Source organism: Momordica charantia, unplaced genomic scaffold, assembly GCF_013281855.1.
Source record: "Momordica charantia cultivar OHB3-1 unplaced genomic scaffold, Mcharantia_2.0 BLBB01000158.1, whole genome shotgun sequence".
NCBI classification, from domain to species: domain Eukaryota; kingdom Viridiplantae; phylum Streptophyta; class Magnoliopsida; order Cucurbitales; family Cucurbitaceae; genus Momordica; species Momordica charantia.
The window spans coordinates 59,793-76,155 of NW_028275314.1; the positions used below are offsets into that span (position 1 = coordinate 59,793).

At 41.3% G+C, this 16,363-nt stretch overlaps 1 protein-coding gene across 6 annotated transcripts in view; it reads right to left on the bottom strand.

Moving 5' to 3' along the window:
- Positions 1–15,202, bottom strand: part of LOC111025760 (DNA-directed RNA polymerase III subunit 1) — a 38,210-nt gene extending 23,008 nt beyond the window's left edge. For all 6 annotated transcript variants that reach the window (XR_015788064.1, XR_015788063.1, XM_088118449.1 and 3 more), the window contains exons 1-5: positions 15,006–15,202; positions 14,614–14,798; positions 14,388–14,517; positions 1,285–1,434; positions 1,020–1,197 (exon numbers count right to left, since the gene is read on the bottom strand). Coding sequence is in view for 4 of the 6 variants with exons in the window: in XM_088118449.1 (XP_087974575.1) it covers positions 1,020–1,197; positions 1,285–1,434; positions 14,388–14,517; positions 14,614–14,687 (532 nt within the window). In the remaining 2 variants the exon portion in view is untranslated. The remainder of the gene's footprint in view (positions 1–1,019; positions 1,198–1,284; positions 1,435–14,387; positions 14,518–14,613; positions 14,799–15,005) is intronic.
- Between the last annotated feature and the right edge of the window lie 1,161 nt (positions 15,203–16,363).

The window sequence follows — 16,363 nt, forward strand, 5'->3', positions numbered from 1 at the left end:
AAAATATGATAACAATCATGTCATGGGCCCTTCATTGTTATTTATACCATGAAGATTGAAAGCTATTTTGGAGTTAACCATCATGAATGATGGCAGAAGTTCCAGCTGCTCCAATTCGCAAAGGAAGAGAGATATAATTACTTGCCCTTTTTCAGTTTATGAGAAACCAGACTTTCATTGAGTTGAATGAAAGAACAACAAAAACTAAATAAAAAGAAAGATGAAACCAAAAGGGAGATATAATTACAAACTCTGCTATATATTTACAAGCTCTGTAAAATGCCACATCTTCCTATATTGTGACTTTGCAGCAGTTTTTTGGGAGGCATCCTTGTAAGCTTTTGGGTGGTCTACAGCTCTTCCATGACCCTACTCTTCTCCCATGGCCACTCGTTGAAGAAGGAAAAGAAGCTTCTTTGGATGAACTTTGTCGCGGTCTTTTTCTTGGAGTACTTGTATTGAAAGGAATAAGAGAATCTTTATTGAAAAGGAGATTTTGTTAGGTTTTTTGATGCTATGGTTTCTTTAACTATTACTTGGTGTAAATATTCTCTTCTTTTCCATCACTATAGCTTCTATTTCATCTTGTTGGAGAGGTTTTTTTAACTCCCATGGATTGGGATCTTTCCCCTCTTTCGTAATTTCATACTATCAATGAAACTATTTCCCATTAAAAAAATGGAGTTCAATCAATTATAAGCCCACTTTTATGCAGGTGCAAACCAATCACATGGTTGAGATTCAAATAAGAAAATGAAAGATCACCACATCATGCAAGAACACATGAAAACAAAGTGGATTGCCTTTTTATTTTATAATCAGGTAAATCATGCATGTGCATTTGCAAATCGATTTTAGTTGAGTATGAATTCACTAGTCCCAAACATAGCTTAGGTAACAAATAAAAACAAGCATCCAAAAATTAGAGAAGCCTTATAAACAGAGGTGAATAAATTATAATTGACATATAAATGGGGCTTAGCTCGAGTCTACATCAAAATAAAAGGTGAAATCCAAACCATTTAAATATCCACATCTGGAGCATTTCATGCTTTTATTGCTACTTGTCAAGGTAGTACACTTCTTTACGATTTTTTTCGCAAGCTCACACTTCCTCAAGGCTTCCAATTTAGGATTTCTCATCTTCCTCAAGAAGTCTTTGTAAAGCTTCTCTTCCAAAAGTATACGAGAACATGACTGTAGAGAAACTTTAGACATGAGAAATAATATTCCAAGAAAGTTTGCACTAATCCAGGGAAAGCATTTCACTTATCTGTTCAATACCTTGCAAATGCACTTTAGAATTTCCAATATCGTAGTAAAATAACCAACATTAAAAACAGGGAGAGCAAGACTCAAGTATCCATAATGTCCTGGGCAGTCACCAAAATTGGCATGGCATGTAGAACATTTACATCCCTTATTTGCAGGACCCTGACACACAATCCCAAGAGGAAAAGCAATCATTTAGAACAATATTTTTCTGAACAAATAATAGATAGAGAGAGAGAATGAAAATATGTAATAAATAAAGTCGTAAAATTTGCAATCACGGCCCCAGCATCAACCATGAAATTAAAAAAACCGATGACAGTAATTTCAAGTTTTTTTTCAAAAGAGACAGACTTCCATTAATGAAAAACGGAAATACAGCCAAAAGGTAGAGGGAAGAGAGATCCCTCAGCCAAGGAGGTATAAATTGATTAAAAAGCTGCTATAATTACAAAAATCTATATGAATGGCACGGCAATTTGAGGCCATAAGCTGATACATTTTGCCAAATAACATTTGAGGACTTAAACCATCGTTGAAGATCCTATTGTCTTTCTCTAACCAAAAAGACCAAATAAAATCCCTAATATCACTTCTCCATAATATTCTAGTTGTTTTTTAGCCACCATCCTGAAAGCACTTCCAGAAGTCAATCTTTTCTGTTTTTTCGGGGCAAAGTTGAGGTCAAATAAACCAAAGATAGAGAGCCAACCTTTGACCCCAAAATCACAATGAACAAAGAGAGGTTGGTTTCCACATCCTTTCTACACGAATAACAAAACTGCAGCATAACTTAGACACAAGAGTTCCTTTCTGCAGGTTAAATTTGACTCCTTTAGAATCCTCACAAAAGAGGGGGCAAAGCAAAGGTTGTTGCCAATGCAACATAAGTTTGACTTCTGCAGGTTCCTACGATGCAACTAAAGAAGATAGAGAAAAATGTGGTTTTCTTGTAAGAGCCATCTAGATGCTCTCCTCTCTCTCTCTATTTTTGATATTCGTGAGTGTCCAAACCAGCTTACACACACCTCGACTAATCTCACAAGGCAACCGCTTGACCATACAACATTTGGTATTGGGAAACACATTAATTTCTAAGATAGGTGGCCATTATGGGGTTTGAACTCATTCCCTCTCACTTTACACTAGCCCCTTTGAACCAATGACTACCCAAGATGGTTTTCTCTCTTCCTTTTTTTTATATGAAACAAATATTTCATTGATGGTATGAAATATACAAAAGGCCTCAAAGGCAATTACAAGAAAGCTCTCCAACTTGTAATAAGATCATGAAGAGAGTAATTGTTGAAAGGGGTAGAAACAATTACACACCAACCCAAGGCTAAAACAAGAACTCTATCAAAAAAGTTTCCAAAAGAGAGGGTTTTATCATTGAAAACCCGACGATTCCTTTCTAACCATATAGACCATAAGAAAGCCCGAACAATTTGAACTCATAGAATAGCTTTGCCATGTTTGAAAGGATGGTCCACCAAAAAACAATCAAGAATAATGGTTGGATGCGAGTGACGGACTGTAGACCATCCAAAAGCCGAGAGAACACTGCTCCAAAAACGTGTGGCAAAAGGACAGAGAATAAAGAGGTGACTTTGTGTCTCTTAATTTCCAAAACAGAGGTGATAGCAGTGGGGGAGAGTGATATGTAAGGGTGCTTCCTCTGTATTCTGTCATGCGTATTTAAAGCCCCATGGCTGGTTCCCAACAAAAGAATTTGATTTTCTTGGGACATTTTCTTTGGCATATACAAGGGTAAAGGGTGGGAGCTGATTGGGCAGGGTGAGTGTTGAGAAGATTGAAGGCATATTTAGTGGTGAACTCTCCCGATGGCTCTAGGGGCCAACTCCAAATGATCCTCAAGAAGGGGGGGCAGATCGGGCTGAGCAAGACAGATAATTGCATCCGTTCTTCAATCTCCTCCTCTTTAAGGGGTCTGCAGAAATTATAGTTCCATGAGGAAGTAGTTCTAGACCATTGGTCTCCAATTGTAGCTCCCACATTCATTGCTAGAGTGTATATATTTGGAAAGAGAGAGGCAATGGTGCCCTATGCAAACCATCTATCATTCCAAAAGCTGATTTGGCTACTCTCTCCCGCCAGACAAATGGCTATTGCCTTTACGAGGTTGGTTTGTAGAGTGATCGCAGGCCAAGGTCCTTTTAGAATTGGATGGCAGCTATAGGCAAAAGAGTTGAGAGGGTTCCATAGTACTTTGCTGAGATAAGTCTTCTCCATAGTTGTTTAGGTTCGGTTATGTAGCGCCACACCCATTTTGAGAGGAGAGCATGGTTCCTCTGTTTAATGTTCCCAATGTCGAGACCTCCTTCATTGATAGGGAGCTGTGTGCGATTCCAATTGATGAGATGGGGCTTGCCGTTGTTTCTTGGTCCTTCCCATAAGAAGTCTCTAAAAATCTTATCCATCTTCTCTACCGCTTTGCCAGATATTTTGAAAAGAGACAAGAAGTATGTGGGAAGGTTCGTGAGGATGGATTGAAGAATGGTATGCCTCCCCCCTTAGAAATGAATTAGAAATGAAGTAGTTGTTCCATCTACTAAGCCGAACATGAAGCTTCTCAATGATTGGCAACCAGAAAGCTTCCTTTTTTGGGTTACCGTTGAGTGGTAATCCCAAATAAGTGCATGGCCAACTTCCCGATGAACAGCCCCATGCTTTGGTGATTTTGTTAATGGTCCGTGTGCAGATAGAGATGCCAAATACACTGGATTTGTTGTAGTTGATGTTGAGACCCGAAGCAATCTCAAAAAACTTAACAATCTTGTGTAGGTTTTTGATGTAGAAGGGATCCTTTTTGGAGAAGAGGAGGGTGTCATCTGCAAAAAGGTGATGATCAATTCTAATCAAGCCACAATTTGAGACATAACCTGAGATATGGCCTTGTTCTTCTCCATGATGAAGCAGCCGACTGAAGACATCAGTGATGAGAATGAAGAGAAAAGGGGAAAGGCGGTCCCCTTGCTCAAGCCTCTTGTAGCAGTGAATTTGCTCCTCGGTTTCCCGTTTATGATGATGGAGAAGCTTGTAGTAGAGATACAGGCCGTAATCCATTTCCTCCATTTCTCCCCAAATCCTTTGTGAAATAGGATTATATCAAGAAAGTCCCAATCTACCATGTCGAAAGCCTTTTCAAGATCCAGTTGGATCACCACCCCTTCTAACTTTCAAGTTTTCCATTCATCAATGATTTCATTTGCGATAAGGGCGGAATCCAATATCTATCTTCCTTCTAGATTGATGGTTAGTGATAGTGAGAGGCAATACCTTTTTGAGGCGTTCGGGGAGAACCCTTTCAAGTATTTTGTAGGCACATGGGATGAGGCTGATCGGTCGATAGTCGTACACTGTTTTAGCCTCTTTCTTTTTAGCCTCTTTCTTTTTGGGTATGAGACAAATGTAAGTCTCATTTTGGACAGCATTGATAACTCCATTTTTTGAAAAAATCTTGGAACATAGTCAATGAATCAGCCTTGTCAATGTTCCCTGACTTTTTAAAAAAATCAGCAGTGGATATTTTGAAGCTTCACCCCGACTCTCTCCCTCCCAACCCTAACCCTAGCCGCCGCGCCGTTCACCGTCACCGCATCTTGCAAACCCTAACCCTAGCTGCCATCTATCCCTAACCCTAGCCCTTATCGTCTTCTTCCATTCGTCGTCGACTCTCTAATCCTAACCCTAACCCTAGCCGCCGCTCTAACCCTAACCCTAATCTTAGCCACCGGCCTCTCCTCCATCCGCCATCGCCACTACCCACCCTCACCTCTGCTCTCATCTGTGCCGCTAGGGTTCCTCGTTCGGTCCTCTTTTCGCCATCGCCGCTGCTCGCCATCCCTAACCCTAGCCGCCGCTCTACCCTTCGGTGTTGTCGGCCAACCCAACACCGTCGTTCCCCTAACCCTAATCTGTCGCCGACGTCCTCCTCCGCTGCCAACTCCCTCCTAACCTTACTCCGCTGCCGACGTCCTCCTATCCTAAGCCGCTGCCAATGTCTTCCTAACCAGCTCACCGTCCTTTTTGGCTGCTTTCAAATGGATTGGAGAAATTCCAGCATTCAATACAATTACTATTGGGTTGGGTGCGATAGTGACCGTTTTCTCAAGACTCTAGGAAGAATATTCATATTTCTCTTCAACTTTCCCAACTTCAGTGGTTAGAAAATGTTTTGGTGGAACTTCTGCATTGTCCTTTGTATTCAAGATTTTCCATGCAAGTAAGGGATGGGAACAGAACTTGTCGACTCCGAAAAAAGACTCTTGAAAGGTTGGTTTTTGAAATGGGTTGTTTGGCCCCCTTCGGGTGGAAGAAAATTCATAATTGTACCTGCAGGGATTAGAAAGATCGATTGGATAACCTATTGGGACATGATAAAAGAATCATTGGTGAATTTCAAAGGGAAGGTATTGTAGGGTGCCTCTAACTTTTCTTTTGCAGAGTGGGCTAAGATCAGAGATAGTATGATGGCATCCCCTACCGTAGAGGATGAGGTTTTCGAAGAAAAGGGAGCAACTATTATTGTGTTCAAAAGGAACATGAAGTTGTGGAAACATATTTGGATAATGTCATGGTTATCTCAAGATTTTGCACTCAGGATAGCTAAAAGGCAATCGATGCCTCCCTCAAAAGTTTCTTCTCGAAGAATTGCTAAGTTAACCCTTTCTTAGCAGATAAGGCTTTATTTAGATTCGAAAGTGGAAGACCCTTGAACTTTGATTGGCTCAATGGTAAATGGTGCAAGTTAGATGGATTTCACGTGAAGATGGAGGAGTGGGATCTTCTATAATCTCATTGGCAGTGAAGTCTGAATCATTCCAGAGGATGAGAATTCCACCAGCTGTTCCATTTGCATCTAAGGCAGTCCAATTAAATCCATGAGCGTTCCACAGGGACTTTACAACGATGGTGTCTATAGTCTCTTTTTTTTTTTTGAACAAGAAACAAGTTTCTCATTGAATTAATGAAAAGGAATGAAAATGTTCAAAAAAACACACTCTCGAAAGAGTGAAAAGAAAAGAGGAAATACTTTGGTGTCTATAGTGGAGAGCTTTGTTTCTTGAAGAATCACCACGTTTGGATTAAGGCGGGAGATGGATTGCTTTATTAGGGTTCTCTTCTTCCACGAGCCCAACCTTCTAACATTCCATGACGGGAGCTTCATTTAGCAATGGAAGGCCCCCCTGAAGAAGCTTCTGTTTCTCATAATTGATAGATGAAGTGAGGCTTTTGAGCTCACGGGTTCCCACCTTTGTTTTACCCATCTTATTAGGCTTTTTTGTCTTTGGTTTTGTTTGTGGAACCGCCATAATGCAGAAGCCTGGCTCCTTTAGATAATTTTCTAAATACTACCGAAAACCATTAGGTGAAAACAAGCCTTTTTCCAAAGCCTTGTCCTCGTATTCGATGCTGATAGGTTCTGCAGTCAATGGTTGTAGGGTAGATATATTAGAGGTGGCTATGTTTGGTGACAATGCAGGTTTTGTGGCCAGGAGAGTGATGTAATCCGTTAAGTTACCTTATGTTATATAAGAGTTAGTCTTAGTACTTTCTGTTTTAGTTAGTTTTAGTCAAGTCTGCTTTAGTCCTTGGTTGGTCTCTTATAAATAGCCAACCCACTCCTTTGTACAAGGCAGAATCAGAATAGAGTTTTCTTCGAGAATTGGTTTACACCAAATTGGTATGAGAGCCCCGAAAAACTCCTTGGGATCTGATGGCAGGAAAGTCCACAACACCTTCCGGCAAGGGACCTGCGGCAGATCTCTCAACAACTCAACCGCTCTCTCCAAGAACAGCTACTGATCGTTTATTGTTGGTAGAAGATTCCTTGGGGGAGGTTCGTTCCAGTGTGCAGACTATCCACTGGTTGATGGAAAATTTGTCAAAGCACCTGGAAAACATTGCTTTGGAACAAGAACGGTTACGTGAGGATTTGGGTAATCGTGAGGGCCAACAAAGATTTGGACTTCAAGAACGTCCAAGAAACCGATCCCAAACTCTGGTTCCACCAAGAAACATGGAAGGCCGTGGAAGACGACATCAAGATTGGCAGCTGAGACTTCAAGAATCAGACTCTTCTGGCAAGGAGGAGGATTTTTTTCGACACAATCCTCGTTTCAGGGGGGACGAACATCAAAACAGAGGAGGCATGCGTACAGACTTTCGAATGAAGATTGACTTACCTCCTTTCAACGGTAAGATGGACGTTGAAGCTTTCTTGGACTGGGTAAAGAACGTTGAGAACTTCTTCGACTATACCAATACACCGGATGATAAGAAGGTACGGCTTGTGGCATTTAAACTTCAGTCTGGTGCCTCAGCCTGGTGGGATCAGCTGGAAATAAATCTACGGCGCCTAGGTAAGCGTCCCATTCGTAGTTGGCCACGGATGTTGCGCCTCATGCGTCAACGATTTTTACTGTCCAACTTTGAACAATTATTGTACCAGCAATATCAGAAATGTCACCAAGGTTCTAAGACCATTGCCGATTACATCGAAGAATTCCATCGTCTAGGCACCCAAACAAACTTAACCGAAAGTGAAGATTACAAGATTGCCTGCTTTGTTGATGGCCTCAGAGAAGACATTCAAGATCAGTTGGACATCCAACCCATTGGTCTCTTGACAGATGCTATCACTATGGCTACAAAGATTGAAGAAAAGATAGAACGAAGATGGGGCAGGCAACCGGTTCGTCGAACAGCTTGGGATAAGACGGTTAGTTCTAAATTTTCTCCCTCGAACACTGGCAAACCAATCACTGTCGGCAGCTCTTCCTCTGCCTCCAGCTCCAAAGTAACAGAGGAACAACCTAAAACTTTTCCTCCAGTCAAGAACACTGATTTGGTATCCAAGAAAGGGATGAATCAGTATGTCCGTCCGACAATGGGAAAATGTTATCGCTGCAGACAAGTGGGTCACTTGTCCGACGAGTGTCCGCAACGACGAACCCTGGCATTGGTCGATGACATTGATACCGGTGATGCTGAGATTGAGTCCCTTGGGGAGGAAGAACTCACCTATGTCGAGCCTGATGATGGTGATTTCATTAATTGTTTTATCCAAAAATTCTCTTGGCACCAAAGGTCGATCAGCTCAACCAGTGACATGCCCTCTTCCGTACCCGTTGTACTGTGAACGGAAAGTGTGCAACATCATCATCGATTGTGGCAGCAGTGAGAACATGGTTTCTCATAAGTTAGTCTTTGCCCTTAACCTCAAAGTTGATGCACACACCCATCCATATAAAGTTTCGTGGATTCGGAAAGGGGGTGAGACATCCATTTCTTCTTACCCTTAAGCATTGGTAACCAATATCGTGATCAGATTGTGTGTGATGTCATCGATATGGATGCTTGTCACATTCTCTTGGGCCGTCCTTGGCAATATGATCTCCAAGCTATACATAAGGGCAGGGAAAACACTTATGAATTTCACTGGATGGGCAAGAAAATTTTTCTATTGCCTTCGACGTTGGATCACAAGACCCGGAAAGAATCACCTTCTCCTTCTAAGCAACTATTTACCATTTTTAATGGTAAGTCATTTATTCAAAAGGGCGACCCTTTGATATGGGTGTTGGTGGTCAAAGGTGACTCAAATCCTACGCCTCATGCCCACCATCACCCGGATATTCAGCACCTATTGGATAATTTTGCTAACTTGACACAAGACCCCTCGAGCTTACCTCCTTTGCGTGATATACAGCACTGCATCGACCTTATCCCTGGTGCCTCCTTACCCCATTTACCACACTATCGTACGAGTCCCACTGAGTATCAGATTCTACAAGACCAAGTCAATGACCTTCTTCTCAAGGGACACATACGACCGAGCCTTAGTCCCTGTCCAATGCCTGTGTTATTGGCACCTAAAAAAGATGGTTCGTGGCAGATGTGTGTCGATAGCCGAGCTATAAACAAGATCACAATCAAATATAGATTTCCTATCTCGACAGTCTGGCCTTTTGGATCAACTTAGTGGAGCACAGCTGTTTTCAAAGGTAGACCTAAAGAGTGGCTATCACCAAATACGGATCAGACCTGGCGACGAGTGGAAAACAGCCTTCAAAACAAATTAAGGGCTATTTGAATGGCTCGTGATGCCTTTTGGGTAATCTAACACACCGAGCACTTTCATGCGCCTCATGAACCAGGTTTTACGTCCTTTTCTTAATAACTTTATCGTAGTTTATTTCAATGACATACTTGTCTATAGTAAAACAGTTGATGATCACTTAACACACTTACAAACCTTATTTCAAGCTCTTCAAGACAATCAGGTATACATTAACCTAGCTAAATGCTCCTTCCTCACTAGTGAAATAGCATTCCTAGGCTTTTATATATCAAAACATGGTATCTCGGTCGACCCTTCAAAGGTTGAATCTATTCAAAACTGGCCTACTCCCACATCTGTTAGGGATATTCAATGTTTCCTAGGCTTGGCATCCTTTTATCATAAATTTATCCGACATTTTAGCTCTATTGCAGCCCCATTAACAAATGCCCTGAAAAAAGGTAAATTCGGTTGGGATAAGGAACAAGACATTAGCTTCCAAACTCTGAAACAAAAGCTTAGTTCCACACCCATTTTGACCCTACCTGACTTTTCCCACCCCTTTGAAGTTGTCGTAGATGCTTCAGGAATTGGCATAGGGCCTGTGTTGTCCCGACGGAAGTTACGGAACCACCCAATAGAATACTTTAGTGAAAAGCTTACCCCGCCTAGACAAAAGTGGTGTACTTACGAACAAGAACTTTCTGCTTTAATTAGAACTCTCAAACAGTGGGAACGCTATCTAATTGGCAAGGAATTCATACTATTCACGGACCATTTCTCTCTTAAATACATACAAACACAAAAAACAATTAATAGAATGCATGCTAGGTGGATTGCTTTTCTTCAAAAATTTGATTTTGTAATCAAACATAAAGCTGGAACAACTAACAAAGTTATTGATGCTCTTAGTAGGAAGGCTAGCCTATTAACTCTACTCACTGGACGAGTAATTGCCTTTGGTCATTTACCAAATACATATGAACATGACAGTGACTTTCATACTATTTGGCTCCAATGCCATGAGCATGTTAACAACAATGATTTCCATATCCTTGATGGGTACCTCTTTAAGGGGACCGTTTATGTATCCCACACACATCTTTAAGGGAGATATTGATCCAAGATTTACATAGCGGAGGATTGGCTAGGCATTTAGGCAAGAGACAAAACATATGAACTAGTGGCTGCTCGTTTTTTTTTTTTTTTTTGCCACAGTTGAGAAAAGATGTTAATAATTTTGTCAACAGATGCAATATTTGCCAAAAAGCCAAGGGTCAATCTCATAATACGGGATTATACTGCCCTCTCCCTATCCCTACAACTATTTGGGAAGATCTTTCTATGGATTTCGTTCTGGGATTACCAAAAATACAACGAGGATATGACTCTGTCTGGGTCGTGGTTGACCGGTTTAGTAAAATGTCTCCCTTCTTACCATGTAAAAAAACTTCGGATGCTATATATGTGGCTAATCTGTTCTTCCGAGAGATTGTCCGTTTACACAGCATACCAAAAACAATAGTGTCCGACCGTGATGTCAAATTTCTGAGTCGTTTTTGGAAAACCCTATGGAAGAAATTTGACACCAGCCTCAAATTTAGTACTACCAGCCATCCACAAACGGATGGGCAGACGGAGGTAACAAATCGCACCCTCGGCAATCTAATACGATGCTTAGGGGGGAGCAAACCGAAGCAATGGGACCTTACATGGCTCAAGCAGAATTTGCATCTAACCATATGCGCAACCGTTCGACAGGGAAGTCTCCCTTTGAAGTTGTTTATACAAAATTACCTAGGCTTACTGTGGACCTAGCTCATCTTCCCTCTTCTATTGACTTGAATCAGGAAGCTGAGGAAATGGCGGAAAGAATAGTAGAACTACACAAGGAAGTAACGAAGATTCTTACCAAGGCTGCAGCGGCCAACAAAGCAGCAGTAGATGCCCACCGAAGAGTGAAGACATTTGAGGAGGGGGATTTGGTCATGGTTCATTTAAAGAAATCCAGATTTCCAACAGGGACTTACAGCAAACTCAGTGACAAAAAGATTGGCCTATTTGAAATACTTAAAAAGTATGGCGACAATGCATACCGAATCAACCTTCCTACTGATCTAAGGATCACTCCAGTCTTCAATGTTGCAGATCTGTATAAGTATCGAGCTGAAGACGCATTTACATTGGCCAACTAAACTCGAGAACGAGTTTTCTTCAACAAAGAGGGAGTTTGATGTAATCCGTTAAGTTACCTTATGTTATATAAGAGTTAGTCTTAGTACTTTCTGTTTTAGTTAGTTCGTTTTAGTTAAGTATGCTTTAGTCCTTGGTTGGTCTCTTATAAATAGCCAACCCACTCCTTTGTACAAGGCAGAATCAGAATAAAGAGTTTTCTTCAAGAATTGGTTTACACCAGAGAGTGTCAGTGGCCTCGAGGATTGGCAAATCACCAAAAAGGATGGTGGGGGTAATAGGAGTATTAGGGTTGTTGCAGATGGGTAGGATTGGACTATCCTCGGGAAGAGGGCTAGAGAAATAGTTCATTTCATCGTGGCCATCAAAGGTGGGGCTGTCTTGGATAAATCGAGGTTTCCGTTTTTGGAAGAGAGGGGATGGGTAGTGTTTCTCCCGTACAGTCACGTCTCACGTGATCCCTACCTTTATTGATAATTAATGGCTTTGTACCATGACAGTAGGGGGCAGGGCAGAGGAGGCAGGGTGGTCATTGACTTGTGCTTTTCCTTTTGTCAAGGACAGAGAATTTCGTGATGGGTCCACATCCCTGTCAAATGATTACGTGCAGCAGAGGCAAATGGCCTTGCACCTTGGTTTTCGAGCCCAATAGCAGCAGTCTCGATGCAAACCGCGCCGGAGGGAGTTTGACAGCGGGGATGGCTAGCTCCGGCAATGTTGTTGTATGGTTGTCCTGGGGCCTTATTGGCAGGTCTACGATTTCCGATCAAATTACTGGCAATGAAGAAAGGATCAATGTGAACAAGGAGGTCATCTTCATGTGTAATGGCAGATGGGATCTCTACAGTCGCTGGAATGAAGCCATAGCCGTTGTTTCTGATCTTAATCCTCAGTTCCATAAGATCTCTAAGGTTTGAAGCTGCCTTCGATATTTCTAAGAATCCACTGCACTTGTCACTGATGTAGGGGATGATGGTATCGGTCCACAGATGAGGGTAAGATCCCGGATTGTGATCCAAACTCCATAAGATGGAACTTGACGATTGGAGTTTATATTCTTCGTGCTCCATATAAGGAAGTGAAGTTTGCATGGCCAAAGGTTTGCCAATCGTCAGTGAAGGTGAGTGCAATGGCTTGTTTGTCATCTTCACATCTGAGGAGGGCTATATCAGGTGAATGAGGTTGATGGAGCAGAAGTCACTCAGCGACTCTTGAATGGTCTGAAGGATGGAGTACCAATCATCATGTAAGGAATGACATTGAACAATGATCCACGACTCCATTCGAAGATTTTAGGGATCAAGGTCGATTTTGAGGGAGAATCTGTGGTTTGGTTGTAAATGGTCGGCGACTGCTCATTAGAAATAGGGTTCTGTTGAAGAGAAGGGTGGTTTAAATGATCCCCGATAGAAAGGCAGTGTGCCTTAGGTTTGTCATCAGAGGGGTAGTTATGGAGGAGATTGTAAAATGCCTTCCATCCATCCTTTCCAACACCATAAGGAAGCATAATCCTATTCTTGCCTCCATTACTGTCAAGCTCGTTAATCTCAAGCCAATAGCCTTTCTTGTTGCTCAACTTCTCAATCCAAAGGGTGTAGTCATCACTACGGTGTTCTTTGAAGAATTTGTGTGTGAGTGAGGAGTCTAGCAGTAGGTTGATAGATGAAGAAAGCCAGTAGATGAATGCCCAAGTCAGGGAAAGGGAGTAGGTGACATCCCTTCCAATCTAGAATAAGCGGGCACGACTCCCTCAGAAGAAATCATCAACCTTGATCGAGAAGGTTTTACACTCTATCTTAGCTTTACGGGCAGGGTAGTTTCAAGTGTTCATTATGTTCGGTAGAAGGGTGGGAGAGGCGGGTAGGGGATGGGATAAGGTAGCTAGGGGAAGAGAAGGCCATGGTTACCGGCTGCGGTGGGGTGGTGGGGGTGGGTGGCTGGTTGGTTGATGGTTGGGGAGGGAGAAGAGTACGGAGAGAACATTGGGTTTCCTAGCAATGGTTTGCTCTCTTCTCTCTCTTAAAAAGCATGTATTTTGTCCGACTCAAGATATTTGGTCAAATCTAGTTGCATATTCTATTTAGACACTCACAAATCACCCGTGGTTTTGATATTTTTTGCAGAGTTCAACAGTTCTCAGAAGGCTAAGAAGCAACCAATGACTACTCATCTTCACCAAAGGCTTAGTATAGACTTCAATTTTTCTTTTTTACCAAGAAACGAACTTCTTGTTGAAATAATAAAAAGGAACAAAAATGTTCAACGATACAAACTCTCGAAAGAGTGAACGATAAACAGAAAAAACTAAAAATGGGAACAAAAAGTACCCCAATTACAACAAATAAGAGAAGAATAATAGTTCTCAACCACTGAGAGGCTTTAAACTTAACTAGGCTAAACCGATCGAACGAAGATTGAAATTGGGGAAGTATAGATTTCAGTTGTTGCAAATGAGTTAGTTAACTGATCAACAACTTCTAGATTTTGTCACTTACAGCCTTGCTATTCATGAAAATTATGCATCTAATTCTACATTGTATCCCATCTAGCTTTCTTGAGCGTCTAAAATATATAGACATTGGCTTTCATTCTACATAGGTCAACATTATACAATACTACAACTCAACTCTCAATCTTGGGCCAAACAATTCCATTCCTTCTCCATCTTGAGGGAGAGCATTAGTGTATATCATTAATTGTGGTAGTCAAATACAGCAGCTAGATTCAGTCCGTAGTTGTTTATTATGATTGATAATAAAAAAAAAAGGTAAAAAAAACTAAACTTAATGAACATGAACCTCCAATCACCCATGAGAATATAAGAAAGCAATTGTACCATTCGAGGATCCAACAAGCCGCCCTCAATGGGTTTCCGAGTGGTATCATAATATAAGCCTTTGTACACCTGAACTTCAGCCATTTTGCTAATTTCAGATCCGGAGAACGTAGTAAACTGCATACTCTTGCTACAGAAAGAGCCAAACAAAAAAATAGACATAAAAGATTATAGACTAATAATAACCAGCATCTTAATATGATGATTAGAAACCAATTAATCTTACATTTTACGAGGTCCAACATCCTCAATGTATGGTTCTTTAGTGAACACCAGACCTTCCACTTGCGCTCTATTCATCTCCGATCAAAGATGAAGACAACAACTAAAAGATTTTAAGTCTGATGGCGAAAAGCAACAAGTCGAAACTTCGTGACTGCGTCCTCACAAGTCTCCCCCTAATTCAAATTACTTGAATATTTGATGCAACGAGCAAAAACACAAAGTAAATGTCAGATTAAATAACAATCCAACTTGAACAAAATTCCATGAACTTAGAAACAAATTACAAGCAGAATGCTTTATATTTCGATAAATTCCACCCAAATAGATTGCTAAAGCAGCATTAGAGTTTCGAAACGAGTGTGAAGCATGAAGAGGAGAGATGGTAGTGAATACCAGAGAAGTCGGGCATGAGAATGAAGAGTGGGGAGAGAGGCGGCGGCCGCACTGCTGTGAGGAACTGTGACAGCGGCGGTGGCAGCACTGTCGTGATGAGCGGCGCTGACGGCGGTGCTATTAAACTGCTGAGAGGGAGGGGAAGAAAGCGTAATGTGAAGAGAGAGGTTGGGGTTCGGTTGGTTTGTTTAAGGGAAAGAACGTGGTTAACAGGGGTGAACATTTGAACACCGGCTGGTTTGGGTTGAGGGAGTGGCTTTGGACCAACCCAAAATCGGCTCTTTTACCCGGTGAACCCAATCAAGTTTGCAACTCAACCCACTTCGATCCTTATATTTTCGGGTCAGATTGGATTTGACGAGCCGTTTGTAATAATGAAAAATAACTCTGCGGGTACCCAATCTGATGGGGTCAGGAATCTCCGATTTGACCCGGATCCTAAACGGGGTCCCTGACGAGAACAGGTCTCCCCGCCCCATCCCGTTTAATATTTTATTATTTTTTATATCTTTTATATATAATAATATTAATATATATTAGTTTTAATTAATACTTTTTTTAAATTTTTTGAAAAAAGCCCGATCACAATTCTTATTTAACCACATTTCCTTTAATTTTACTCCCATTAAAATATATATATATAAAAGTAAATAATAAATTATTTATCAAGAAATCTCCGCCCCGTCCTCACCTCCAAAAATTCGGAGACGGTAGGAGTGTAGACGGCTCGATTCGGTCGACTTGATGGTAGAACCAAAACTATACAGTATAAATATAAAAAATTGAGCTGACTGATAAATTCTTCTTAAACCCGCGCCTAACCAACCGAAGAACCGACAGGTTCGTCGGTGTGGCTTGGCGAGTAAATCGCACACGTGCGGATGAGATTGAGGCGCAGGTTCGGGTCTAGGCGAGTGGGTTCGCACGTGTGGAATTGGGCTGACCTTGCACGGTTCAGGCTGAGCCTGCATATCTGTTTGGGCCAGTCCTCAATTGTATTACTAAGGGAAATTTAAGTAAATGGCTAAATTTGGTCCCCCACTCAAGAAAATGTTCCTTAGTTTATAATTTTGCAAAAATGGCTAAAGGATCGATTAGGAATTTTACATTTTTAAGTGTTTTCTCTCCATAATGTCCTTCCTACGTTTAAACGTATTTAACAATCCAACAAACTTGCTATTCAATTCAAACTTGATTCCTATCTTCAAGTGATTTTATCTTCATTATTTAATTCTTTTATTAGTAATTTCACTTAATTTAAACGTATTACATGTTCCACGGGTCTTCATCTCATCCTTCTGCCATTCTACTATATCTTCTTCTTTTAGCTCCTTATTTCTTTGTAACAATGGTGAATG